Source organism: Myotis brandtii, unplaced genomic scaffold (assembly GCF_000412655.1).
Source record: "Myotis brandtii unplaced genomic scaffold, ASM41265v1 scaffold120, whole genome shotgun sequence".
Classification (NCBI taxonomy): Eukaryota; Metazoa; Chordata; class Mammalia; order Chiroptera; family Vespertilionidae; genus Myotis; species Myotis brandtii.
Window position 1 is genome coordinate 2,560,579 of NW_005354174.1, and position 25,887 is coordinate 2,586,465.

At 37.8% G+C, this 25,887-nt stretch overlaps 3 protein-coding genes across 7 annotated transcripts in view; 1 reads left to right on the top strand and 2 right to left on the bottom strand.

The window, feature by feature from the left end:
- Positions 1 to 2,947, bottom strand: part of VMP1 (vacuole membrane protein 1) — a 99,420-nt gene extending 96,473 nt beyond the window's left edge. The window contains exon 1 of one of the 2 annotated variants that reach the window (XM_014531802.1): positions 2,851 to 2,940. The gene's annotated coding sequence lies outside the window, so the exon portion shown is untranslated. Of the gene's footprint in view, positions 1 to 2,850 lie in introns of both variants that reach the window. The other variant, XM_014531799.1, reaches the window with a different exon arrangement.
- An 85-nt stretch (positions 2,948 to 3,032) lies between these two features.
- PTRH2 (peptidyl-tRNA hydrolase 2) lies at positions 3,033 to 7,312 on the top strand. Its single transcript, XM_005858573.2, has 2 exons — positions 3,033 to 3,221; positions 6,689 to 7,312. Exon 2 carries the CDS (start codon positions 6,689 to 6,691, stop codon positions 7,226 to 7,228), a length of 540 nt encoding a protein of 179 aa, XP_005858635.1. The 5' UTR covers positions 3,033 to 3,221; the 3' UTR covers positions 7,229 to 7,312.
- A 2,432-nt stretch (positions 7,313 to 9,744) lies between these two features.
- CLTC (clathrin, heavy chain (Hc)) overlaps positions 9,745 to 25,887 on the bottom strand; it is a 61,119-nt gene continuing 44,976 nt past the window's right edge. For 2 of the 4 annotated variants that reach the window (XM_005858575.2, XM_005858576.2), the window contains 16 exons: positions 25,272 to 25,394; positions 24,542 to 24,687; positions 24,118 to 24,301; positions 23,724 to 23,916; positions 23,059 to 23,216; positions 22,679 to 22,843; positions 22,449 to 22,556; positions 22,198 to 22,365; positions 21,923 to 22,072; positions 21,695 to 21,826; positions 21,466 to 21,576; positions 20,391 to 20,561; positions 19,805 to 20,026; positions 18,577 to 18,597; positions 14,932 to 15,007; positions 9,745 to 12,698 (listed from right to left, as the gene is read on the bottom strand). In XM_005858575.2, the coding sequence (XP_005858637.1) occupies positions 12,574 to 12,698; positions 14,932 to 15,007; positions 18,577 to 18,597; positions 19,805 to 20,026; positions 20,391 to 20,561; positions 21,466 to 21,576; positions 21,695 to 21,826; positions 21,923 to 22,072; positions 22,198 to 22,365; positions 22,449 to 22,556; positions 22,679 to 22,843; positions 23,059 to 23,216; positions 23,724 to 23,916; positions 24,118 to 24,301; positions 24,542 to 24,687; positions 25,272 to 25,394 (2,253 nt within the window). In that variant the 3' untranslated portion in view covers positions 9,745 to 12,573. The remainder of the gene's footprint in view (positions 12,699 to 14,931; positions 15,008 to 18,576; positions 18,598 to 19,804; positions 20,027 to 20,390; positions 20,562 to 21,465; positions 21,577 to 21,694; positions 21,827 to 21,922; positions 22,073 to 22,197; positions 22,366 to 22,448; positions 22,557 to 22,678; positions 22,844 to 23,058; positions 23,217 to 23,723; positions 23,917 to 24,117; positions 24,302 to 24,541; positions 24,688 to 25,271; positions 25,395 to 25,887) is intronic. The other 2 variants (XM_005858578.2, XM_005858577.2) reach the window with 1 other exon arrangement.

Genomic DNA, 25,887 nt, shown 5'->3' on the forward strand with positions numbered 1-25,887 from the left:
AACACAGAGATTAACCTAGACAAGATTAAAATCAACCGAACTAGACAGAGACAGGATTTTTGGCAAAGGTCAGATAAGAAACAAGAAACTGTAGAACGTTACCCAAAACATACCATGATGTGATTATAGAGGCATACTATAGGATGAAATGGTATAAATATAGATGTAATAGAACAATAAAAAAGAGAACCTCGCTATGCTGATCAACTGAATGCTGCCTCCCTGTCCTTCATTCTTCGCTGACTCTGTCCACACCTTTGGGAACCCCTGGACCTGCTGGGGCAGGACCCCAACAGGAGGCAACAGCTACCAGTGGTGGCGGAGAGGTGATGGGGGGGTGAGGTGAGGCTGCGCCTTCTGGTGCCATCCCCTGATCGGCCGCTCGGTCGCCTCCTGCAGAGGGAGGCTGGCAGCAGCGGGGTGATTGGGGTAGCGCTGTCCCCTGATTGGCCCGCCTGGTCGCCTCCTACAGAAGTAGGCCTAAGCCATCAGTAGGACATCCCCTGAGGTCTCCCGGACTGTGAGAGGGCGAAGACTGGGCTGAGGGACCCCCTCCCCTACCGAGTGTACAAATTTTCGTGCACTGGGCCTCTAGTCTATATATATAAAAGGCTAATATGCAAAGTGGCCCCTCAGGAGTTCGATTGCTTGCTATGACATGATCTGACCATCAGTAGGCGGCACGGAATGAAGGAAGGCCCCAGCTGGCAGGTGGCAGCCAGGGAAGGGAGGCCCCCGCCAGCAGCCAGGGAAGGGAGGCCCTGGCTGGCACCTGGCAGCCAGGAAAGGAAGGCCCCGGCCAGCAGCCAGAAGGCCCCGATCGGCTCTGATCGCCAACCAGGCTTAGGGACTGTACCCGTGCACCAATTTCATGCACCGGGCCTCTAGAATAACAGAATGATGAAATTACAAACAGCTTGGAGAAATTTTTTTAGCAGGAGCAAAGTAATTAATACAGCTTCTCATACGTATTAGCAACATTCACTGAGTGAGACATGTGTTACAAAGATCCTCTGTCTTTTCCACTTGCCAGAAAGAAGATACCTCGATACCTGATACTCACAAAGCATGAACTCAGAATAACTGTTCTGAAGAATAGAACTAATTTTCTTTCCTTATAACATTCCACTGCAAATCTTGCCAACCATAGCGTTTTTGTTTTCATGGAATTTACAAGACTAAAGGGGGGAGGGGTGGATGTATACACACACATATATATCTCTTTACTACATAAGAGAAATCATTTTCATGCAAACCAGGAAATACTACCAAACAATATAAAGATGCCTAGAGACAACCTGAGCAGAACAGAAAGAACACCTGGGATCTCATTTCCAGTTCAGGTTCTGGCACTACCTAAGCCATAGGACCTCAGGCAAGCCAATACTGACTGTTTCTAGGCCTCAATTTTCTCCTATTAAATGAGAAAAATCTAACTATATGTTCACAGAGGTTGCTTCTACTTCTAAATACTGCATTCAATAGGTATTTAACTATATATAAGCACCAAAAACCTCAGCTTCCTCTGCACTTGTAAATTCTTAATAATACATGATGACCAAAAAAGATCAGACTTAGACTCTCAAATACAAAGCTATACTCATTTTCCGGTCACCTACTTATTAAGGTGACTAACTCAATGGATTACAGTATCTAATTATTCCTGGCTAGCTTTTATTGTGTTCAAAAGTAGGGCAAAGATCATCTCAGAGAAATGTATGATAATACTTTCTGATAAATACTACACAACATAAAACACCAAATTTTGAAGAGATGCAAAGGAACAGTATTCTGCACTAGACATGTCCAGATTTCAGAGTAAAATGACAATATCACCATATTTTCACTTACATAGTGATTTCACATTTACTATCTCAATCATTGTGACATTCTATGAAATAAAATGAGCAGCACCTTTACCAACCAGCTCAGAAAGTTAGGTAATCTGTCAACTTTCACTCAATAAATGTTGGGCTTCAATCCAGGTCTTTGACTCAAAGTTTGATGATATTTTACAATTCTAAAAAGTGGTTATTCAAGCCAAAGACAGGAAGAAGATGGAAAGTGAGAAAATTTGGGTAATCAGTTCCTCGATAACTGAACTGAACAAAAAGAATATGAGACCAGCCCTGGCCGGTTGGTTGGAGCATCCCCGGGAACACCCATACACAGGGTTTGGGCTCCCTGTCCCGTGGGGGTATGTATGGGAGGCAACTGAAGTTTCTCTATCACATCGATGTTTCTCTCTCTCTCACTCTCACTAAAATCAATGAAAAAAATTTACCAATGACTATAAGATCAGTGTTTGGTAGTTACAAAGTCAACACGCAAATTTACTAGCTATTAAAACTAATGATAACCTCTAATCTATATAATTCCACATCTCAACAACCTTGTCACCTCGTTTCAGACAAGTGTGAAAAAATTTTCTAAATAAAAAACGAGAACAAGCTATACATGAAACAACACGTCTGAATTTTGCTTAAAAGCGTATGCTTCTAAACAGCTTGGTCATCAGCAGGGAAGATCTCCATTTACTCTAAAGTCCTAGAAACCGGGGAAGGAAGAAGCAGCTGAGAACGGCTTGCCAATCAGTGGCGCTCAAGGCAAATGGTCGGGAGTGCAGTGTGTGGGTTCGGTGTACCGGTGGCCAACCGGGGAGCGGTGTCCCAGATAAGCTGGCTACCGCCAGACAGACATCCAGAGTCCGCAGCCCCCGACAACACTGCTCAAAGTCGAAATCACGGTGCCCCAGGTCTGCACGGCGTAAGTGGGAGAGCTCCGGAAGAGGCTGAGCTCTGAGGCAAGTCTCGGGCTTCCGTCCCCAATTCCCCGGACTCGTTTACCTACCCGCTCTGACCCCGGCTGCTCCGGATCTCCGGATCCTACAAGCGACACCTGACCGACTCTCACACCCGCCGCTGGGCTCCGGCAAAACCGGAACTCGCTTACGTCACTTCCGGTCCGTGTTCCCCCGGGAGACCGTCTCCTGAAGAGAATCGTTCCCACCTCCTTTCGGCAACCTCGGCTGATGGTCGCAGGATTTCGGTTCGGGACCTGTGGGCGGAGCGAGAGGGAGAATGACTGTTCTCTCCGCGGTTCTTGATCCGGAACTTGTTGTCCAGGAACCGCGGAAGAGGTACCTCGTGCGATCGCAGCGTGCTCGCTCCTCCAAAGTGAAGAACCTCAAGACGTGGGCGAGGCGAGGAGAAGCGCACTAGGTAGGTGGGCCCCTCGCAGGGCGAAGGAGAGGATGCCGTTTTCCATCCTCTCTCCAGTTGGGATGTTTCTTTCCGTAACCCGCACCCCCACCCTTTCATCTTCGTAAGTTGCCTGCCGCCCCAAAGCTGCTGGACCCACTGCTCCTGTTCTGCCAGCCATCCTTTGGAAGAAGGGACCAAGATGCTGGGCAGGGGACGGGCCCAGAATTTTCAGTTCCCAGACAAAGCCTCCATTCGGGCAGCATCGATGTGCTCGCTCCGAATGTGAGAGAACACCGAGCAGGCCTCGCACTCTGCTGTTTTTATGGAATTCCCCCCATCGTATCGAGTTGTTGAGCCCTACGAAGGAAAAAAGGGGGGGGGGGGGGGGTGAGGGCTTGGGGGGGGGCGTTCCTAAGACTATGATCGAAAATTTGGTTCCCAGACATAATGGCTAGAGAAATATTTCCTTAATTGAAATATTAAAGAAGTAGACGCCAGAGACTGTGACCCACAGGAGGAGTTATGTACAAGCGCTACAGCAGCTGGGAAGAATAAATAGTTAAGACTGGGGGTTGGTAAATATTTTAGAGACAGGCATTTGAACTGCGCCTTAAGGAGTAAAGATGTTTTTGTTTGTGTGTTTAAGTGAAGGAAAATAATTGCAGGGGAAGATTGCTGCTTGAAGGGACCTAGTAATTTGGTGTGGCTGGGTAGTACAGTAAGTAGCAGGAGGGTAGGTTAGAAGGATACAGTAGGTTGTAACCAAAGTGGGTAGCGCTGTAAATTCGTGGAAAGGGATTTGTTTTATCCTTTAGGGGCGTTTACCCAGTGATTTTTGAGCAGGGAAGTTAGACTCAGGTTTGTGTTTTAGGAGCATAATTATACTGGCAGATGGACTAGGATGAACTAGGGCACGAGTGAAGCCAATGTGGAAAGATGAGAGGTAGTGAAGTTAATTTTAGAGGCTTTTGGCCAAGAGATAATTGGGGCACTGCTTAGATAAGATGGTTTAAGACTGATCAACAAGTTTTGGTGACTGGGTGGGAGGACAGAAAAGTCCAGAGTTACTTAGAAATCAAGAATACAGAAAAAGGAAGTTTGAGAGGGAAGGGAAGATACTGAGTTCAATTTAGAGTACTTCATAGACATCTAAGTGGTGAAACTAGCAGAAGCTGGAAATTCAAGTTTGGAGCTCAAGAAAGGCTTTAGGGGTCTTCAGCATATGATGATTTGGGAATAAAGCTTCGAAGGTGAGCTTTGTATCATGACCTTGATAGTGAGTACATTTTAATACTGCTCTTATTAGTCATGTTACTGTGGATAAGCAGCTTCTCTGATTCTTATCTTTAAAATGAGGCGAATATTTTCCTTTTATTTTCATAGCAACAGTAATGGAAGTAAAAGGTTTAGAATGTTATTCAACATATAATAGGTCTTTTTTTTCTGTACGGGGGGGGGCAAAAGTAGGTTTACAGTTGATCAATGGAAAATACAATTAATAAATAATACAAGAATAAACTATTTCGTGTATTCACAACTGTAAACCTACTTTCTCCGGATAGTACCTGATTTTGACATATGAGATATTTGGTTACTTTGCAACCTATAAATTAGAGCAGAGAATCCATCTAATTGTTCAGTTTAGAGTTTGGTTGTTAGATTATCAGAGAGAAGTCCCAATGTGGGTTCTAATAATTTACTTTTCTGGCTGCAAAGACATCTAGAGCCATGAAGTCCTGTCTGCACAGCCCTGTTACCACATTAGGCACACCAGTGAAAGAGGACTGAGACCATGTGTGATCCTTTTACCTCTAGCCACCCCATCACTAACTCTCTTTTGAACCCTAAATGTTTGTTTCCTCAGGATTTTGTTTTAGCCCTTTCTTCACTCTACTTTTCCCAGTGGCCTCATCCACGTTCATCACTTTGATTACCTCAGTTGTATGTGCAGTTCTCTTAAATCTATATTTCTAGCCTGGGCTTCTGACCACTAAAATGATGCACATATACACTATCTGAAAGGAGAAGACTCCTATGAAATCTTTTGTAAGTAGAAATGGATGGTATAAAGTGAAGAAGCAATTCCTGTTCATTTATATGGAAAAATTTGAGTGTTCCCAAGCCCCAGAAAATAATGTACCAAATCACACAAGAAACCTAAAATAATACTTGGATAGTAAAAACAGTGCCACTCTTACTACTCTGGGTGCACGCTGCCTCTATATTGAATCGCTGAAAAACAGTGAACACTTTTTGCTTTCTGCCCTTTTTTTTTTGTAAAATGGAAAATCTTCGGATTTCTTTTGGTTACTGAAAGCAGGTACTAATGTAGGTTTTTCACAAAAGCGAGTGATGTAACATGGATTTTCAAAATGTGGGAGATACCTCTATCTTTTTTATTTGCCAGACATCTCTGACCAAGATGTCTTTTGGTCAAACAAAATGCAATATACAATTTAAAACTGATTTCAGTATCTTTTACTTTCAAACATGAATTGTACTTGTTAAAAAAGTTAATTTTATAGGATATGAATTACATCTCATAAGGTTTAACATCCCCTTTCCCTGCACTATCCTTATATTAAAATACTTGATAAAACTGCATATAATTTACCATATAAATTTTTAAAGCATCAATGTCCTAATTTTAACATGAGAATAAAAAGAAAATTTATGTTAAAATCTGTATTTCCAGGACTTGTGCCACAGAATCACATGAATCCAATAACCTCAAATGTAGACTGATACGTTTTATTGGTGACTCAGATACCATCAACAGCTTTGCTGGGATAACAAGAATTAATTTTTAAGATAAAAAAGGATAAAGGATAATCTCCCTTTGTTTTTATATAAAGCACTCTGGTAAATTCACTGTATATTAAATGCAAAAAATAGTTTGTGTTTGTATGTAAAATGAAATTGGGTTCGTCTTGTGTATTAAGTTTTGCACTTACAATAATGTCCAATGGGACAAATCTTCACTTGTAAGACTTACAGCACTCTATGCTCAGGTCTAGTAAATGTTAGCAAGGCACCTCACTCCAGACCCATTACATAGACAACCAGGAACTTCTCTGAGGCGCTGGTACCATCCCACGTTGCATTATGAAGACACGATTAAATAAGCACTGTATTCCAGAAAAGGGGGTGGGGGAGTTATTCTTGGTTTCTTTAGACCCTTCGGGCATCTTGGTTAAACAGGACATTTCCTTTCTGAGGAACAGAGCTTTGTTGTAGCCAAGAACAAGAGATACTTTTCACTTTGAGATTCAAAATGACTTAAATTGCTTCATCTGTATTCTTGAAATTTTTTCTAGTACAGAGGAGAAAAAGCGATACACACATAAGATTCAAAATATATTGTGCCTTTTTTCTGGGTGACCTCAGAGTTTTAAAAATACTGTTGCTTATATACTATCAAGGTATTTGGTAAGCCTATAACTTTTCACTGCTGTGTAGTGATAACCTTTTTCCTTTCCTTTAAGATGCTCTCCAAATCCTTGGTAATGGAGTATTTGGCTCATCCTGGTGCACTCAGCGTGGCTGCTGGAGTAGCTTGTGGCATGTGCCTGGGCTGGGGCCTCCGTGTACGCTTTGGGATGATCCCCAAAAGCTCAGTGAACGAGACAAACACAGAAACCAGAACTGAAGCAAGCATCTTAGGAGAGAGTGGGGAGTACAAAATGATTCTTGTGGTTCGAAATGACTTAAAGATGGGAAAAGGGAAAGTGGCCGCCCAGTGTTCTCATGCTGCTGTTTCTGCCTACAAGCAAATTCAAAGGAAAAATCCCGAATTGCTCAAACAGTGGGAATACTGTGGCCAGCCCAAAGTGGTGGTCAAAGCCCCTGATGAAGAATCTCTGATTGCATTACTGACCCACGCAAAGACGCTGGGACTGACTGTAAGTTTAATCCAAGATGCTGGACGTACTCAGATTGCACCAGGTTCTCAAACTGTCTTGGGAATTGGGCCAGGACCAGCAGACCTAATTGACAAAGTCACTGGTCACCTAAAACTTTACTAGATAGAATTTTGTATCATGATCGTCTCACCACAAATGTTTGAAACTGTCAAATTCTAACAATAAAAGCTGAGTTTCTTCCCCCAATTTAAGTGTTCTTGAGGTGAAAATCTGTTGCCATGTTCTTCTGTCATGTACTTGGCACAGTTACACAGTTATCTTGGGCTAAAAAGAAAAAAAAAGTTGGTTAAATTGTCCTAGTGGTTTAAGTCCTGAAACAAAAAATATTTAAGAGAAACAGTTCACAACAAAATTGGATTGGGGGGGGGGGGCAGCATTTCCTTTGCATGGTTAGGTCCCTCTGCATGTTAATAGCTCTTCTTCCCCAAGACTACGTTGCTGTCACCATTGGAGAGGATCAGGGGTTCAAAGGTAGTCCCATTGGATGCAGGTTCTTTCCTACCATAACTTTCTGGATGACTGAGCACCTACTTTATTAATAGCTGTATAGCCACCCACAAAAGGCTTTAGACCAGGGGTGAGCAAACTTTTTGACTCGAGGGCCACAATGGGTTCTTAAACTGGACCGGAGGGCCAGAACAAAAGCATGGATGGAGTGTTTGTGTGAACTAATATAAATTCAAAGTAAACATCATTACATAAAAGGGTACGGTCTTTTTTTTTTTTTTAGTTTTATTCATTTCAAACGGGCCGTAGTTTGCCCACGGCTGCTTTAGACTCTAACCTGCTGGATTTTAAAAATTTATGTCTCAAAGTTGAGGTTTAATAGCATTGATATAACCCACCTGTGCAGTGTTTCATGCTCATTTCTCAGACCCCCTGTGGCCAAAGGTTCTCAGCAGTGGTTCTACATCATAACCTATAAAAGCTGCTTCACTTCCCCCCTTTCCTAACAGTGAAAGCATTGAAACTGGTGAAGTGACTTGTATGGACCCTAAAGGTGGTGATGGGCACATGTAGGAATTTATGGTCACTGTGAAGTGAAAGTAGTGTGTCATCACAACATCTCATTGTTTACCCAGAACTGAAGGAATTAGATAATTCAATTACTTATGGGCATCTTTATTTCCCTTTTGATCTTTATACAATTAACATGACATAATTCCAGTATTACTATACCAGCTTCCCAGCTCCCACAACTATACAGCTTCTACCCTTTTTACAATGTATTCTTGCAAAAAGCCCTTTTTCTGAGAGCCTTTTAGAGGGATCCTGGCAGTATTTCTAAATTAGTATATCCCTAAGAATTATGATGCCAGGGAGAATTTTGATAACAGGTGCATGTTAAGGGCTTCAACTCTCCATGTTAACTTCAACAATTAGCATTAATTAGCAGTTAACTTCAACATAAGCAGCATGATAGCACAACTAAGGTATAAGTTTAAAGGAGTTTGCAGGCAGCCTTAAAAGTTATAATATTTGGTCAGTTTTTTTTTGGCTCTCCGGTCCCTGCCTCACGGAACGGCCTGGCCGCCCACAGCCCACTCAGCCCGCGAGGCCTAACACCCCTACTCCCCTTCCCTCTCCCGGTCAGTTTTATACCAGTTACACCGGCATATTACAGCACAGGAGAAATTGCAACTAAATGATGCCACAGTAGCAACTGTTTCTAAAGAGAATGTTTATACTACTAGATTCAAAAGTGATGCAACAAAGTGTAATTGAATTGAACTCAATCCTAAATGCATGGTTCTGGCTCAGGTAATTTCTGAGGCTTGCCTCAGACTGTTGGTTCCACGTTCAAAGAACTGCATTCCCCACAGAATGGCCTGCTGTGGCTGATTCAAGTAATTGTAATAAGTCATGGCGTATCTACTAGGATGAATTGTATGCAAATTCTGGTGATACATTTTGTTCTCTAGTTCACCTGTACTTAGTATTTACTTAATAGGATTCATAATCTTACAGGTTTCAAAGTATGGGCAGAGCCCATGGGTTCTCTAACACACTTTCAGGGGGTTAAAACTATTTTTATAATATTAACACATTATTTTTCTTTTACACCATGGGTAAAACTGCTGGCACCTTTCACAAATTAAGGCAGTGGCACCTACCTGTACAAGTAGTTTTCACTGCCCTCCCCACAATAAAAAAAAAATTTCACCCTGGATGAAGCACTAACAATATTATTAAATTTGACCCTTAACTAACTGTCTTAATATTCTGTGTAGCATTAAACACTTCTGGTGCACATTGAAATACGACAAAAATACTTGTGAGGCTGAGTGGTGAGCTAGCTGCTTTTATCATGGAAAATTTTTACTGGCAAGAACCACCGACAAACTGGTTATCCAGATCTGAATGTTTGGTAGCAGTCTCCTCATAAATAACAATTGACAGGATGTAGGAAAACTTATATCTGCCTCTCATCCAAGCTTCCACAAACTTAAGACTTTCCTGGTAAGATCAGTGTTTCTCACAAATATCTTATAATATAATGTGTCAACATTTTGAAGAACTATGTAATGTAGTAAATCTGTCTTCCACAAAACCAATGCATGAGAGTACAAATCATGCATGGGTAAAAGATCCATTCAAAATAAAGATAGACCAATGGATTTTAATACAACAGTATGAAAAGTTCACTTTTATAATTTCAGATTCTACATTTCAACTAACTCCAAGTATCTAAAAAGGCTATTAAAATACTTTCCTAGTTACAAATCTGTGAAACCATACTTTCTTCATGTACTTCAACAAAAACATATAACAGATTGAATATAGAAGCAGATGAGAATCCAGCAGTCTTCTGTTAAGACAAACTCTGAAGTTATAAAAAAATAGTACAATGCCAGCCACTCTTATCACTTGACCTTTGTTTTGGGACATACAGTTAATTTGTAATTCTTTATATTAACATGGAATGAGTTTATTACTATTACATTTAAATGGATTTAATAATTTTTAAAATTTGTTTTAACTACTAATACAGTAAATATCAATAAATGCAACCCCATATAAACTAAAACTCTTTGGGACCTTCAATGATTTAAGAGTATAAAAGGATCCTAAAGAAAAAGTTTGAGAACCACTAGAGTGAGAATGTCTGCATGACTAAATCAATTTACAGCAAAGTTAAGCGACCCTACTCGGAGATCACCAGTTAGTCTTCTGCTATTATACTGCCTATGTTGAAATAGTTGTCAACAAATATCACAGGTTTTATACAAAGGCTGTATTTGGATATTAGGGAAGATCACTGAAAGCATGCTTACCTTCTGAAAAGTTTCCCAGTAATGTCTCCCCTTCCTCTATCCTGTTTCAGTTACATCGAAAGTGCTAAGGACTCTTAGTACCCAGTACCCTTGGTTTTTAATCCCTTCTCCAAGACAATCATTCAGAGTCATGTTATAAAATCCTTTAAAATACAGTTTATTACCAATTCATTCTACTACTTACTGTACAACACTTACTATTATCTAGTCTTGAGCTAGGCATTTTGTGATTTAAACACAGTCCTGCAAAGAATTCCGAAAATTACTCAGGGAACAAGCTCAGAAGTTCATCTTGTTCAGGATTTGAACCCAAGTCAAAGCAGTTCCTCTTTCTACTATAGCCCATTATAGAAGGCTTAAGTGGCAACTCAGTATTACAGCACAAGATTTTTTGTTGTTCTTAAAAAAAAAGTTTTAAAGTATGCTGTAAGAAAACCTTAACTGAAGTATTTTAATTTGTTTCTATTAGAGAAGGGAAGGAAGAGAATGAAGGTCTTGAACACATGTTGAGTCTGAAAAGAATAGGCTCACTAGGACCATTATTATTCTCCCTCTTAATTTTCATAATGATGAAAACAGGGAGCAGAGATCCAGCAGAAACAAAAGTGCAGCCAGATCCTGAATAGCAAGATGTCTTCACTAGGACAAACAAAAAAAGGGTGATTTTCCAGCTAATACTGTAATTTCCTATAGGAAAATAGGGTGGGAATTAAAGATAGGGAACGAAAAGAGGTTCTAAGTTAAAAAAACAAAAAAAGACCCTTCTGTGCAATACAAGGCTAAGTAGGGGGCTCTCTAACTCTACTGATAATTAATAGTGAAATGAACTTAAAGTAACATTCTTAACCATCAGCCAAGAGTTGGATTCAAACACTGGTTTAAAAAAAATCACCTTAAAATACCCATAATTTGGGGACCCTTACAATTTCATGGTGAGGAATAGCATGAACTACGTGTTTCTATATGTTTATATCAAGTTAATATAATTTCATATCCATGACCTTGTTCATTGAAGTAAAATGCTTAGACAAAACTTAAAAGTGCCACTTGGTTAATATGATGGAGATAGCTGAAATGTAGCCCACTATAGTGTGCCTTATGTTATAAATGTGATATGTGTTTTCACATGTCCCGATCCTCATTCCGTTTCTGCTCTCATACCTCCCTACCCTTGGAATCCAATATGGAACTACCAAAACCATGGTTCCTTTGGTTTAAGTTTGAGAGGTATTTAATTAAAACTGCAATTCTACATGTTATTTCCACAGTCCAGTAATTTATTTTAAATTTGAGTATTTTCAAATTCCACAAACAAAACTGAAGAACAGCAATATTTTGTTTGAATTCTCTCTTCTGTACACTCAGTGATCTAAAACACCACAATATCCAACATACACAAACCTCAGGGAAGGGTTAGTAAATACACACAGATTGGAATCATGGTGCTCTTTGTTCTTGAATGGAATGGTCCCACAGAAAAAGCACAGGATACAGCACAACATAAGGGCACCTGTTACATATGGAGTGAGCAAAAACACACTAGCATTTTCTATATGCGTAATCAGGAAACCTGCATAGGTTAGAGGGCCTCTTATGCTCATTGAAAAGTCAGGCAAGTTGTCTGTAATGCATTTTCCCAATACTTTGGAGAGCACTGTAGTCCAGTGTAGGATGTGCTGATAATGATTAGTGTTGTCTTTGTTGCACTGACAGTCTCGCATGGTCACATACCAATATTTTTGCTTTAGCTTTTCTTTGAATAAAAGAGATTTAAATGCATTTAGACAATACATATTGTAAGCTGTTTACATACACTAAATTTAAGAGCTTCAATATTAGAGTTTTTCTTTAAACACTACAGAGTGCAAATCAGGTTCTTCACAACAGATTGAATATTAGGCAGTTCTTCAAAGAACAAAAGGGAAGAAAAAAAGCCCAGATGAATAAAACATTGAAACTATTCCCCTTTGAAAATAAATTCTAAAATGATGCGGAATGTGAAATAAGCTTTTAACATAGGTGATCCAAGTTTATAGTTAGAAACAAAACGCAGTCCTTCATGAAATAAAGGTTACAAGAACATGTGCCTGTTTTCCTCTGTTATAAACTGAGAAGTGGGTAGAGACGATGTTTCAGTACGAAAATAGGCGACTACAGGATCAGCTTTCCGTTTCACATGCTGTACCCAAAGCCAGGCTGTGGCTGCCCATAGGGTGGTGCAGTATAACCATAGCCAAAAGGTGCCTGGGGAGGGACTGCAACACTGGGTCCTGCTGTCAGCATCAACTGGGGCTGACCTAAAGATGGAAAACAAAAAGGAGCGGGGGCGGGGCAAGGAGGCAGTAAAAATTGTTAGTATTGTAGGACTATCACACTCCAGTCTCCCCTCTAGTAGCATAACACAACTTTGAGTTTTGGGGAGCACTTCTGACTGCCACAATTTTGGCATGACAGTCACCCTAAGAAGGTCCTGCCTATAAAGCCAAACAGTGCAGAGCTAAGGGTCAGAACTGTGACAGCAGTTATGTTACTTCATATCACCTAAAGCAATATGCACATGCATGCTTGTCAGCAGGCAAGACATCTACTAATAAGCCTTTTTACAACATGGTGTTTGCACATTATATTTGGTGACAATATAATTAGCACAGGAAAACAATTGTTTAACAGACATGGTCTTAACATAACTGAAATGTTAAAGTTATATTTAAATTTCTGATTTAAGCACATCTACATGATAATGAAACCTAATGCATTTGAGCAAAGAATCTAGTACTAATTTAGAGAAAGCAATTAAAAATAGCAAGACATATTCAAATATATATTAGGTATGAAATACATTAGAGCGTACAACCTCTTTCATATATTCTGTTGCCCCTCTTAGGAAGTTTAAATAGTTGTTGACCACTTACAGAAAACGACCTATAGAGAAGCCGGCTTATTTAGAGGGAAAAGACACGTCACACTCTTCCCAACTGCCACAAAAGGACTCAATCTCCCACTGGAATGTAATCCTAGAGCAAGATTTCTCCCAGCACAAGCGACCTTGTGTCGTCCCTTTTTGTGAATAACCAACAAAATTGTCTTTAGTGAGCAAATTCTTTTTGGAAACCAGCAGTTTATAAAAATCACTTCTACCCTTGATATTGACATTTGTCTTGAAATTTCAACCCACTGTCAACTGCCTATAAGGCCTGTCCATTTAAACACCCTAAAGGCAAACCAAATTTAGTAGGTGCCCCCAAATTATTACACTCATTCTGTTTTGGTTCCTACTGTGTTTCCTATCTCAAATATGTGAAACATCTCGCTCCCATCTCTAACAATCCATTTAAAGTTTATCTTTTCCAACTTTGTCAAAATTACCCTGATTCTCTAAATCCCCAAAGTCCTTTATATTTATAATATAAAGGAGGTAATGTCATAATAGATTTGAATATTATCATTTCCTTTAGCAGGATGAGATACAATGGTTATAATTTTTTGTCTAAAGAACACTGTAACCTATACCCTTCAAATTCATTGTTCAAATGAATCTGTTCACCAAGAGTGAAATGGAAAAGGTAGTTCAGACGTAAACGTGTAAGAAGAAACTAAATTGCCTTAAATATTAACTGAGAGTTTGAAGATCCTATCTCTCTAGAAAGTTCTCAAATGGAAACCCTATTCAGGTTCTCTGTCCAGTTAGAATTTAAATAGATGATGTATTCTTTATGTAAAGCAGGGGCAGGGAATGTCTGGCTCCCGGGACATATAGGCCCTTGAAATAATTTAGTCTGGCCCTACCAAGGCAATTACAGGCAAGACTAGAAATTCAATAAATCTAAGAGCTTTGTTCATAACAACATAAATCTATATTAGGTGAATTATATTAAACAAATAATGTTATAAATACCCAAATGGCCCCCTGGCAGAAAAATGGTTCCCCATCCCTGATGTAAAAAGCATTCTAGCCCTGGCCGGTTTGGCTCAGTGGATAGAGCGTCGGCCTGCGGACTGAAGGGTCCCAGGTTCGATTACAGTCAAGGGCATGTACTTGGGTTGCGGGTGCATCCCCGGTGGGGGGTGTGCAGGAGGCAGCTGATCGATGTTTCTCTCTCATTGATGTTTCTAACTCTCTATCCCTCTCCCTTCCTCTCTGTGAAAAATCAATAAAATATATATTTTTTTAAAAAGCATTCTAAAGACAGCCTTGGCACTTCTGAAAATTGAATTCACCAATAATTCTTCTTCAGTAATTTATGAATAAGCAATCAACCAGTGACCAGGCAATAGAAAAACTGAAGTTATGATCTTAAGATTTTTGAGACTGTCTTTGCATTTAAGATTACATGAGGGGATAAAATTAATGCCTGCTTTGAGACTGTTTTGGGGAGTGGGGTGGAATAACAGTAGAGAGAATTATTTCTTTACTCAGTGAGCCTTTTGCATTTTAGAAGCTTATTATATTTCTATTTTGAGGTAGAATCCCTAAAGAATGAAACATTTATCTACTATATTTCTGTTAAGTTAAAAAGAGATAGAGATTACCATAAACAATAGGTTGCGTCTCTGTAGCTTGTTCTTCTTCTTTTCTCAGTGATTCTGAAGCATCTAATTTATCAACCTGGAGAAAAACAGGTAATGTTAATTAGCACCTCAAAAGTATTATAAACCTAGGTTTATGGCAGAAAGTGGAAAAGCCTTAGTTTGTTAAATTTTGTCAAAATAAAAAGACTAGAAAGAACATTCTCACGCCCCCTCAAATTCAGTGGCAATGTTCATACTTCAGTCAAGGTGTTTTTCAGCACTGTCATTATAAACCCTCCAGAAGGAGGGATTTATAAATGCCATTAAAGCGCACGCCAGGCTAAAACTGGGCATGCTAGGTAGCAGCCAGCCTGAGGGAGGGAGATAATGAGAAGGAACCACTTTTACAAATGAAGATTAAAGCCTACCAAAGATAATAATGAACTCATGACTTGGCAAGACTTCTTCCCCAAAGGAAATGGTATTCAAAAAAAGTAAAATGAGTCTAATGACTGGACAAATACTTATGCAGAATAAGCTACCTTTGCCCAGTGTGCAGTTCCTGCTGATACTGATTATAGGTACAAACTGAAGTTTAAGACTCAAGTGGCTCCATATTTGATTATTTTAATATAAAGACAGGCTGCATGTTTTTATGCTCTATTTTCTAAGAAGTAGCCTTTTAAGAGTTTTTTTGGTTTTTTTTGCTTTTAATGAAGCCACAGTAAATGGCCATTATATGCTAGCTACTCTAAATAAATGTGGATACTATCTGACAGAAATAAGACTGTAGAGGAGTCCATGTGTGTTAATGAAAGGAGGGAGAATACATAGGTTCTTTCACTAACTAGTTGTGTGACCTTGGCAAACCACTGCACTTAGCCTCAAAACATGTCCTTGTCTATAAGAGACAGCTGAGCGAGGTGATCTGTAAAGTGCCTCTAGGACTAACTCTGAAGAATTAGGAAGAAGTCATCAAGACACTAGGACTAGGAAATCTCCACCGCACAACTTTCACTTGCCTTTTGAACTATACACTATATTTGTCTTTTAAACTATATTTAAAAGTCGGTATCTCAACCAAAACATAACTACATTATATTTCAAGTAAAACTACACTTCAAATCTCAAAGTTATTACTACTAGTGGTTTTCAAAGTCATAAATGTGCAGTGAGATAGGGGAAGAGTGCAGGAGGAAACTTTTTATTAAATGTTCCTCAAAAAGGCAAATAGTGAAAAAAATCACTCACAAAAAAAGACATGCAAACATCAGTGAAAAAGCTATAAAGACTGCTAAAATGGTTAGAGCAGCCCTGATTTCTTTTTGAAATTATTTAAAATGGTGTCTTGGAGTCTTCAGGTAGGCCACTAAGATTAGGACAATACTTCATATGTGTACTAACTTTTTAATATTAAGTATCATAAATGTGGGTCTAATCCATCCTACTATGTCAAGGAACAAAATATTAGAAAAGTAAGCTGAGGCAGACTCTAGACACCTTTAGATAAAATGTGGTTTCCCCACCCTAGGAAGTTGGGTTAATTTGCTTTTGCATACATTTTCCTGTTTTATACCCTAAGTGTTCATCTGTTATAAATTACCCAATGTCAAATTAAAGACCACTATCGAGTATAAATACCATGAAAAATACCCACAGTTTGGTATTCAAACTTACAACAAAAATTATTACAGCTGTATACTTTAAAGTATGGTATGTGCCACCAAGGGTCAGATGGGGTTCTGCTAACCTAAACAGTATCCAAGCTAAAGAGGTTGTGCAAAAAAATACATGGATGAGAGTACATTAATAACTTCTAAGAAGAAGAAAAATTAAACAACAAAAAACCCCACCACTGCATAATACATTTCCAGACTTTCAAGGAAAAGAATCTAAAGTGAACACATGTTTAAAAGTTAATGTCTGAGTCAGATGTTGGAGACAGAGACCTATTACAGAAGTACATGTAAGACTTAGAAGAACTAGCAATATCACAATGCCCAGGCACAGACATAGGCAGGCTGGGCGGGGGGAGACACAAAAAAATAAGAACTCTGAAGGAACAGCACCAAGCTAAGCAAAAAATTTTTGATTTTTCTATATAATAGGACAGCCTCTGGCACAGCAACGTCCAATTTTTTATTCCATATACCCAATTTAGATTGCTCAAAAAAGAAAAAGCAGAGAAGGCTGTTATGAACACAAGCTTTTGTTAAGAGCTGTAACAAAAGTTTCTGATCCTTGGATTTAAAAAGAAAAATTTCAGGTAAGCATGTCACTGAGTTCCACCTGTACTACTGAAAATTCACTGTAATGTAAAAGGCTTTTCCACAGAGACTGCAATATGCTGCAGAGAAAAGTTAACATGCAGTCGGTTATTTTGGTGTATGTGTGCATGAAAAAAAGGCAAAAGTACTGAAGCAAGAAGTGAGATCTGAAGATGACTGTTGCTATACAGGCTCTCAAGAAACACACACAGCCCACAGCAATGCTTTAAGAGTTTCAAAAGTAGTATGATGTAATTGCAATGACTGTTGTACATGCTTGATTTAAAACAATGCATAACACTGCAGTTCAATTACCTGTTTTTCACACACACGCTTTCTAACTGCCTTGCTTACTAGCTGCTGAAGGGCCTCACACAATGCATTTTACTCAGGTTTGCCCTAAGTTCCAATGGTGACTCCAGTTTGGTTCAACATAATTCCAACGCATTGTCCCCCAACCAAATTCATTCAAATTTGTTTCAACTCTATCTTCCCTCCCTTTTCTTATCACAATTTGATATCAGACATAAGTTTGTAAATTGGTTTCACTTATATTGGGATGGTGACAAGCCAATTAAGGAAGCAGCAACCAAAAGGTGCCTAAATTTACCATGGATAAACCAACAGATGAATAAGAGAGCAAACTTGAGGTGGCTTCAGAGGCGTGCCTTATTACAAAACATAGAAGTTAATATTGCTTTGTTATATATAGAAATAATCCATGTTGCTAGCAACAATTAGAGCAAGCTACTCTCATAATTAAAAAGTTTTGAGTCCTCTTGAAAACGGACTAGCACCATAAGAACTGGACACCTGGAGAAACATGAGGAAAGTCTCTTCAGAAGCAGCTAGTATCTCTTGTATCTACTTTCAGCAAAAAATTAGTAAGAATCAAGAGATCAGAAACTGGATCACAGTCCTTCAATACCAAAAAAAATCCCAAAAAGCCTTTTAGGGCATGTATATACAGATATAAATTCAGCGACTGTCAGGCAAGCTCACAAAATAAAACCAGAGGCTGTTTAAATTTATTTAGAGTATTAAGAGAATCCTATTATGGTCCAGATACCCTGACAGGGAAGAGAAATTTCCTGAAACTTTGAAATTAATATGGAAACTCACCATGCTCAGTTTTTAATAATTATTTAAGAGAGACTGTGAACCAACTACTGATTAGCCTCCTGCCCTTCCTAAAGCCTATTAGCCGATTAGTACCAAACATCTACTAACGTCCTACAACTCTATTATAGTTATGTTTCAAGGGACTTGCAGAGGCTTTAGTGAAAATTTATTGGGGGGAAAAAGCAGCAGCAGCAGTGTAGAAAAGGAAGGAAAAAATCATGCAAATTCCTTAGACTTAGTCCTCCAGACTTAAAGATGGAAAAGAATCAACTTTCACCTTTTCCTTTATTGCATCAACCTGCAAAGGAATTCAGAAGGTGCAGCTTAGAAAAAAATCAAATTCCATATTGAGCATAAAAAGGTAGAATCAGCAACAAAGGTTTAGGGGAGAAACATCTAACCACTAAAAAAGGTATGAGAATAGTGAAAATAAAGGGCATACTGTAAGCAAAATTTAGAATATATATATATATTTTTAACTTCAGAGCTTACTGCAGAAGAATTTATGCTAGAGTCAGTGTGAAAGAAAGCAGCTTAATCGCTAGTAAAATTTACAGCACTTTGGTTAACAGCAGCTTAGAGCCAGGTCTCACAAGTTGGCATTATGCATAAGAAAAGAATTCTCATCTATGGCTAAGATACCCTGAACTTATAAACAGAAAGTGTTAATTCTTAAAATATTATTACTGAACATAATGGTATCTACTTAGATGGTAGCCTAAGAAAATACTCAGTATACTGGGGGCTGTTAGTGCTATTTCCCCGCTTTAAATAGGCATGCTGAAGAGATCAGATGTGAAATGGATTTTAATAAGCATGTTTTCTCTAATGAAATGGATCCTTTAAGATCATTTTTAAATGTTTGACAGCAAAAAAGCTAGTAACTGTTGAAGATAGGGTGAATAAAAATATCTAACATCAAAACGGGACACTAAGACGAATAAGTGACTTTTATAAGATTATATCCCCAGCTTGTTTAATGCACTTTTAGGAAACGTGTCATTACTTGTTAACCTCCTATGATATTTTAAAATTAGGGGTTAAACTATCAAAATATTGAGAAGATTAACAGGATGTTAAGAATACAGGTGTAGCTTCCCCAGGGGAAACACGCATACACATTTAAGTCAAGAACCAACCGAATAAAGGGAACCTATACTACTATTTCTAGAATCTGAATAGTAAGAACTGATCTAAGGAAGATATTTTGAAAAAAATTTTTTTAATCAAATGTTTAAAAAAAACTAACATACAATGTAGAAGTAATACTATTCATCCTCAGAAATACATTGAGGATAAACCTTCTGGCAAGTTATGATTTGAGTTTCCTTTTCCATGCAATGTCATCTGTCAAAAATTAAAAATTTATGGAGAACAGGAATATTTTTGAATCAACTAAATAACTTACTTTTACTAGAGAAAAAACATTAAAAAAAATAAGTCTGCACATGGAGTTTTACATATTCAAGATAATTAGTTCTGAATATACCCAGAGGTGCCATTACCTTTGTCAAATATTCCTTCATGACCTGGATGAAATAGGGCATGGCAAAATCCATGATATTGTGCCTCCAGGCAGTTTCCAGGACAACATCTGGCCTTAAAAGATCATAACAGGTAAAGAGACAAGCTCCAAAGCACTCTCTTTTTTCTTCCTGCAAAAACCACTGTAGGAGTTCTTCAGCCAACTCAGTATCTTTAGATTCAGAGGCATACTGCATTGCATCCTATTCAAACGAAAGGATGAAAGTCAAACATTAAACTCAAATATACTGAAACTGGTAAATCAAACAATACAATGGGGGGGTCCCAATTATATAATTTAAAGATTTGTTGAAAGAAAAGGAATAGATGGATAAAGCATTCTTTTTTTTTTTTTTTAAGAGAGAGCTTTGAAATAAAAATAAGATAGTCCTAGAATAAAGAAAATCACTTAACTATGATCTCCTCAAATGGGGGCTTAAAGGTAATTCTCATATTCATAAGCTAATACTTTTAAAGACCATAATCACTTGTAGTATACCACGTTAGGGTTAACACAGATCATCCAGTAGTTGGTTTAATGGCCCTGCCCCCACCAACTTCATCCACCTTGTACAGGCTATCTTTCTTGCACAGCTCTACACTCTGTTTCCAGCGATTGTTGCCTTTGAAGAGATAAGCAGCAATTCTCCTGAACTCAATGAGTTCATGTTTTTCCAAACGCTGAGCAAGTGAGATATTGTCAAAGTTGTCGTAAGCGTCTATTGATGTTCGCAGAGCCTTAAAAAAAGAAAAGCCATCCAAATTCCAAATCAGTGTTCCATTCTAGTTTTAAGTTTATGTTCCATCATTTTTTATCAATGAGCCATTATGTACATAACTGACTGTATATGACATGATCAATGGACATGTACGTATGATGATGACCAGTGAAGCATTATTAAAATATGACAGCCTAGACTCAAGCATCAAATCACAAAGTTGTAATCTAATAAATAAGTATCAAGGTTCTTCAATATAATTATGTAACAAAGACCTCGAAGATACTGTAAAATTTCTAAAGGTGCAATTTTCTCCAAGGTTTTCATATCAAGATCTAACATGAATAGTTATGAAATTCGGAAAATTTATAATTTGAAGGGTAAGATTTTATGCTCTGAGGAAACTCCTGATACAACTCAACGTGATAGTCAGTCATACAGAGGGGCATGGGCTCTGAGCCTAAAAGAAAAAAGAGCCCACTGAATCTTAACTCTTAATTAATTTTGTTCTTGTGAAGCCTTTCACAAGGGAAAGTTTATTAAACAAATACTAATATGGTATTGGGCAAGAAAGCAGTGAATACAGTTAATACCAAGTAAGTTTTAAGGATTAGTTAAGAGATCAAAGACTTTTCAACCCTATCTATAATCTAGATGCTTAGGGATAAAGTAACCATAATTTTTTTCTAAAGAGAGATAAGGATCTAAGCAAAATTCTGCAAACTGCGCATTTCATCAGGGGGAAGTCAGATTTATCAATCCTGAACATCTCATTAAATTTAAATCGTAGGCATATAAATACCTAATATTTAAAAGTCTAAGGATAATGGCCTCTTTTTGTTTTTTAACTGCAAAACATATCAATTTACAACCTAATTATAACCTGAGTTTTGAGAATATATGCAAGAATCAAAAGGTTTTACCTGATAATCTTCTTCTGTAATAAAGAGGTTGTTCAGTGATTCATTCACAGATTTGTTGTTGTGGTTCTGAACTGAACGCAAATATGGTTTTACCAGTGGTAGCTGTTTAACCTTTAAAATAAAGAGTTTGTTACAAATGTAGCACATGGTTAAAGTTCCATGGACAAAAATTATTCAAGTATGTCTTAGATCCTTGTTATAATATTTTGAAGTTTTAAAAAATAATTACCTTGCTGAAATAATTGACTGCACGAGTATGATCCAACCGTGGAGACAGCACCATCAGCAAATCATTTAACAACAGAGGCTTGAATTCTAAGTAGAACTGTATTGCTCTGTAGTATAATTCCACATTGGCAACCTAAAATGGGAAAAATCCATACATAAGTCAGAATTACTTCCTAATGAGCTTACTCATTTTGAAGCCTTTGTTTCGTTTTCTGAAGAAGGTACATACCTTGGTAATGATATCTTTGAACTGCCCTTCTTTCCATGCATCAGTGGGATGATTCATCATGGTAATTATGGCATTATCATATTCTTCATACTTGTCATACAAAAACACCAATTCCGCCCAAAGATGAGCTTGTTCTGCAGCTCTTAGCACCTATGTAAGAAAGATTTAATTGCTTTAAATATGAATCTTTAATTCTAGATAGTAGTCCAAAAAGGGATGTTTTAAAATAATTAGTTTTAGCTACAGAGTTGCTCCCAATGTTAAAGGCTGGTTACCTTAGGTATATTCACTCTGGACCAGAACAGCTCCAAGTGCTCCCTCATTTTTTGTGGCTTAAATTTAGAATATAGAATGGCTAATTCGGTGAACATCCCCATATGAGCTCGCTCAAGTCCCAGAGCTGCTTCCAACATCGTTATCAGTTCTTCAAAATATCCACGATCCTGAATAAGGAAGATAGTAAATTAAAGATAGGAATATCTGTGGCAAAAGATCTCAATTAATATGAAAGACTGCTGTTCATTACCTGATAGTAGTTGATAAGTTCCTCTAATTCATCTGCATGTACTACAATATGGAGCCCACACATCTGAGCAAGACGGAATTCTTTCCCATCTACACAGGCAAAGCAGACCTACAATAAAAATTTCAAATATGTGAACTCAAATGTAAACATGCTGGTTAATTCAATTCACAGTTTAAAGAGCATTTCTAAATAGCATCTTAATTCTTTACTCAAACAGGTGTTAAGATTACCTCTTTCCATGTTCGGGTACTGTTTGCTTTCCTAGCTCCATCAACAGCTGCCTGATATTCACCCAGGTGAACCAGGGTAGATGCCAAGCGTCCAAAATTGGAAACGTTGTTGTACAACAACTTAGCAGCATCATACATTTTTTCATCATAACAACGGTCACCAACCTGAAAAAAAAAAAAAGACAATCCATTTTCAGCGAGCCTAAACTCAATCCTTTCTCCAAAGCTGCAACTCAATGTAACAGTGAGAAACAATATTTTTCCTGTAAGATATTTTTTCCTTGGAAATCTTCAGCTGTAATGTGTTGATCCTACTAAGCTAATGATGTTGCTCAACTACTTAACATTCTTCAAAAAAAAAATATGAATAAGAAACCTACTTGTTGGATATGAGCATTATTTGGCCCATTGATGAACTCTTCTAACTCTGCAAGGCGGTTTGTTTTAGCCAGTGCGAATATCAATTCTGTCTCCACATAGGACTCACGAGCCTTCTTACGGGCCATCTGCAAGTACTTTACCAGTTCTTCCCAGTTCCCTAGGTATAGGAAAAGAAAAAAGTAATACAAGCACTGACATCTTTTTTTTTTTTTTAAGCATTGACATCTTAACGTTTCTCTTTTCACCCAAGTAAATGAGAACTACTTTTAATTTCCCTTTAAGGAAAACATTATAGACAATAACAAATATAAACAGTGAAATACATCTAGAATAGCAAAACTTCTATTATATTTCTGTATTATCACTAATGAAATGAATAGTGGATATCCCCTTTCCCTTAGAGCTGTAAGATTAGATAGAGCTCAATCAGAATTTTATGAAAATTCAAAACAGAAAATTAATCTTCCCCATGGACCTTGCAAGTTCACAAAATGCAGCTACTCTTTATCTGGACTAAAATGGAGGGCTACATGTTTTCAAAAGTAACCCTAAGTATCTAATTCCTACTTAATTCAGAGTACACAATTTATCTTAATGCTTAGCTTAATCAGAGCTTAGGTACATTTTCTGAGGTCACAAATACATAATAGTTAAGAAGTCGCACCACTAGTATTGGCAGCCTGAACAACTTCCATGTAGGATGAAGGGTCATCTGCTTTGATATAAGAGTCAATGGCTTCTTTCACCATTCCTTTCTGCAACTGGGCTTTTGCAAGCTGACTCCAGACCGCAGGCTCATTGCAGCGTTCAGCAAATTCATATGCCCGATCCAAGTTTCCAATATGTTCAATTAAAACCTAAGCAACCAATTTTTGAATTAGTGTTACAGTATAATGAATCTTACCACACAGCAATTACATTGAAATGGCTAGGATTTTATTGCTCTCCTATGCCATAGCAATTGGTTATGCTCATCCTCAAAGGATAATACATATATTGAATCATGAGAAGTCATTATATTTAGTATATAAACTTAGGTAACCTGAAATTTTATTTACCTGCACTGCTGAAGTATTGACATCAAATTTCCGGAAAATGGCAAATGCTTCTTCAAAGAGCTCATTGCTGATGGCGATATTGGCAATATCTGGGGCATCATAATTATCCAGGCGGTTAATATACTCCATAACACGGGTACGATCAGCCTTGATTGCAGTGAGGATTAGGAGGTTTTGCAGATTCCTTTAAGATAAAAAGATTTAAACGTAATATTTTAATAGCTCATTAGTTGTAAAGAATAAGCACTGTGGCTATACTAGTCCAGTCTTTTGTCTCAGGAGGTAGGGTGAGAAGAGGAGGGTATTAAAGAGTGACAATTTAGACAATATACTTAAATCTTTGTCTCTTTGTTCCTTCCCAAAACTGACAGGCCATAACAAAAGACTGAATATAAATAGCCAATGGAACCCTCTCAGAGCATACCTGTGTTCACTGAATACAGAGTTATCAAGAACAATTTTCTCCAGCAGTTCAATAAGTTCATTCGGAAGGTCTGCAGTCATAAAAGCCTTGACAGTTACTGACACTTCTTCAGGGTCCTGAGTCTCAGACAAAGCTGTCTGCACAACCTAGAGAGGATATATAGAAAATAAGTTCCGAGAATCAAAGTGATTTTTGAAGATATTATCTAATAAAACTAAGTTGGCTTTTCAGTAGAAAACTTGAAATAGGCAGAAAAAAAAGTGGAGGAAAAATACCTTTAAATTTACTACCTAAAGGTCTTCGTACACAAATTCATGTATAACTATATCATATGTACTTCCATTCTCCTGAAAAATTACCCTACTTGTATAATTTCAATCTTTTCCCTCATTAAAACATTACTCATAATAACCACTCCCCATTATCACTTTAATGGCTACATATAATTCAACTACATAGATATAGCATTATATACGCAATAATTCCTCTGTTTTCGGCTATTTGCACGGTTCCCAGATGCTGCAGTATTTTTTTTCTGGGAAGATTTGTATCTACTTAAAAATTTTCCTTAGAAATGCTTCCCAAAGCATTTAAAATAATTAAATGTTTAAAATGTTTCTTTTTACTGCCTTCTCTCATAGTTAAATATGGTCCATGTGTATGATGAGGGAAAAGAAAAGGTTTTACTCATAGTTAAAAGATGAGCCTTAATCCCATTTGCCAACTTTACCTGGTCAATTAGAGGTCTCCTGTAAGGATTGCTTTCCAGCAGCACACTGCCCCACAATTCTGGATCCTTCCGGCGTACCAGATAGCGGGAAAGACTTTTGAAGAGGGAATTCTCATTGCAAACCTAAATAAGATATTAAAGATTAATTTCAAGGTAAGAAGTAAAGACTTTTTATAACTGACTTTACTTTTAAAAGTTATTTCCTATCATTTATACTCTGATTATTGTTTTCTAGGAGAAAAAAATCCACAATTTTTACATATAATCTTGAAGAGGTTACAAGCAAGTATTCTACTATACTGGTCTGTCATTTATGCACCAGTACTGCAAATTTTAATTACAGAGGCTTTGTAATGTGCTTTAATATCTGGTAGGCCTAGTTCACCTTTATAGCTTTCTTTTCAGTGTTTTACTAGCTATTCTTGTTTATTTTTCCATGTGTACATGCATACATATATGTTCGTGTGTATATGAATGGATGTATGTACATAGATGCATATATTTCCTAGCTATGATCACTGAAAGATCATAGAAGCAAATACAAATACACCTAACAGCCCAGATCTGAGTTTTTTAATCCTCACCCAAGGACATACTTAGAGAGAGGGAGGGAGAG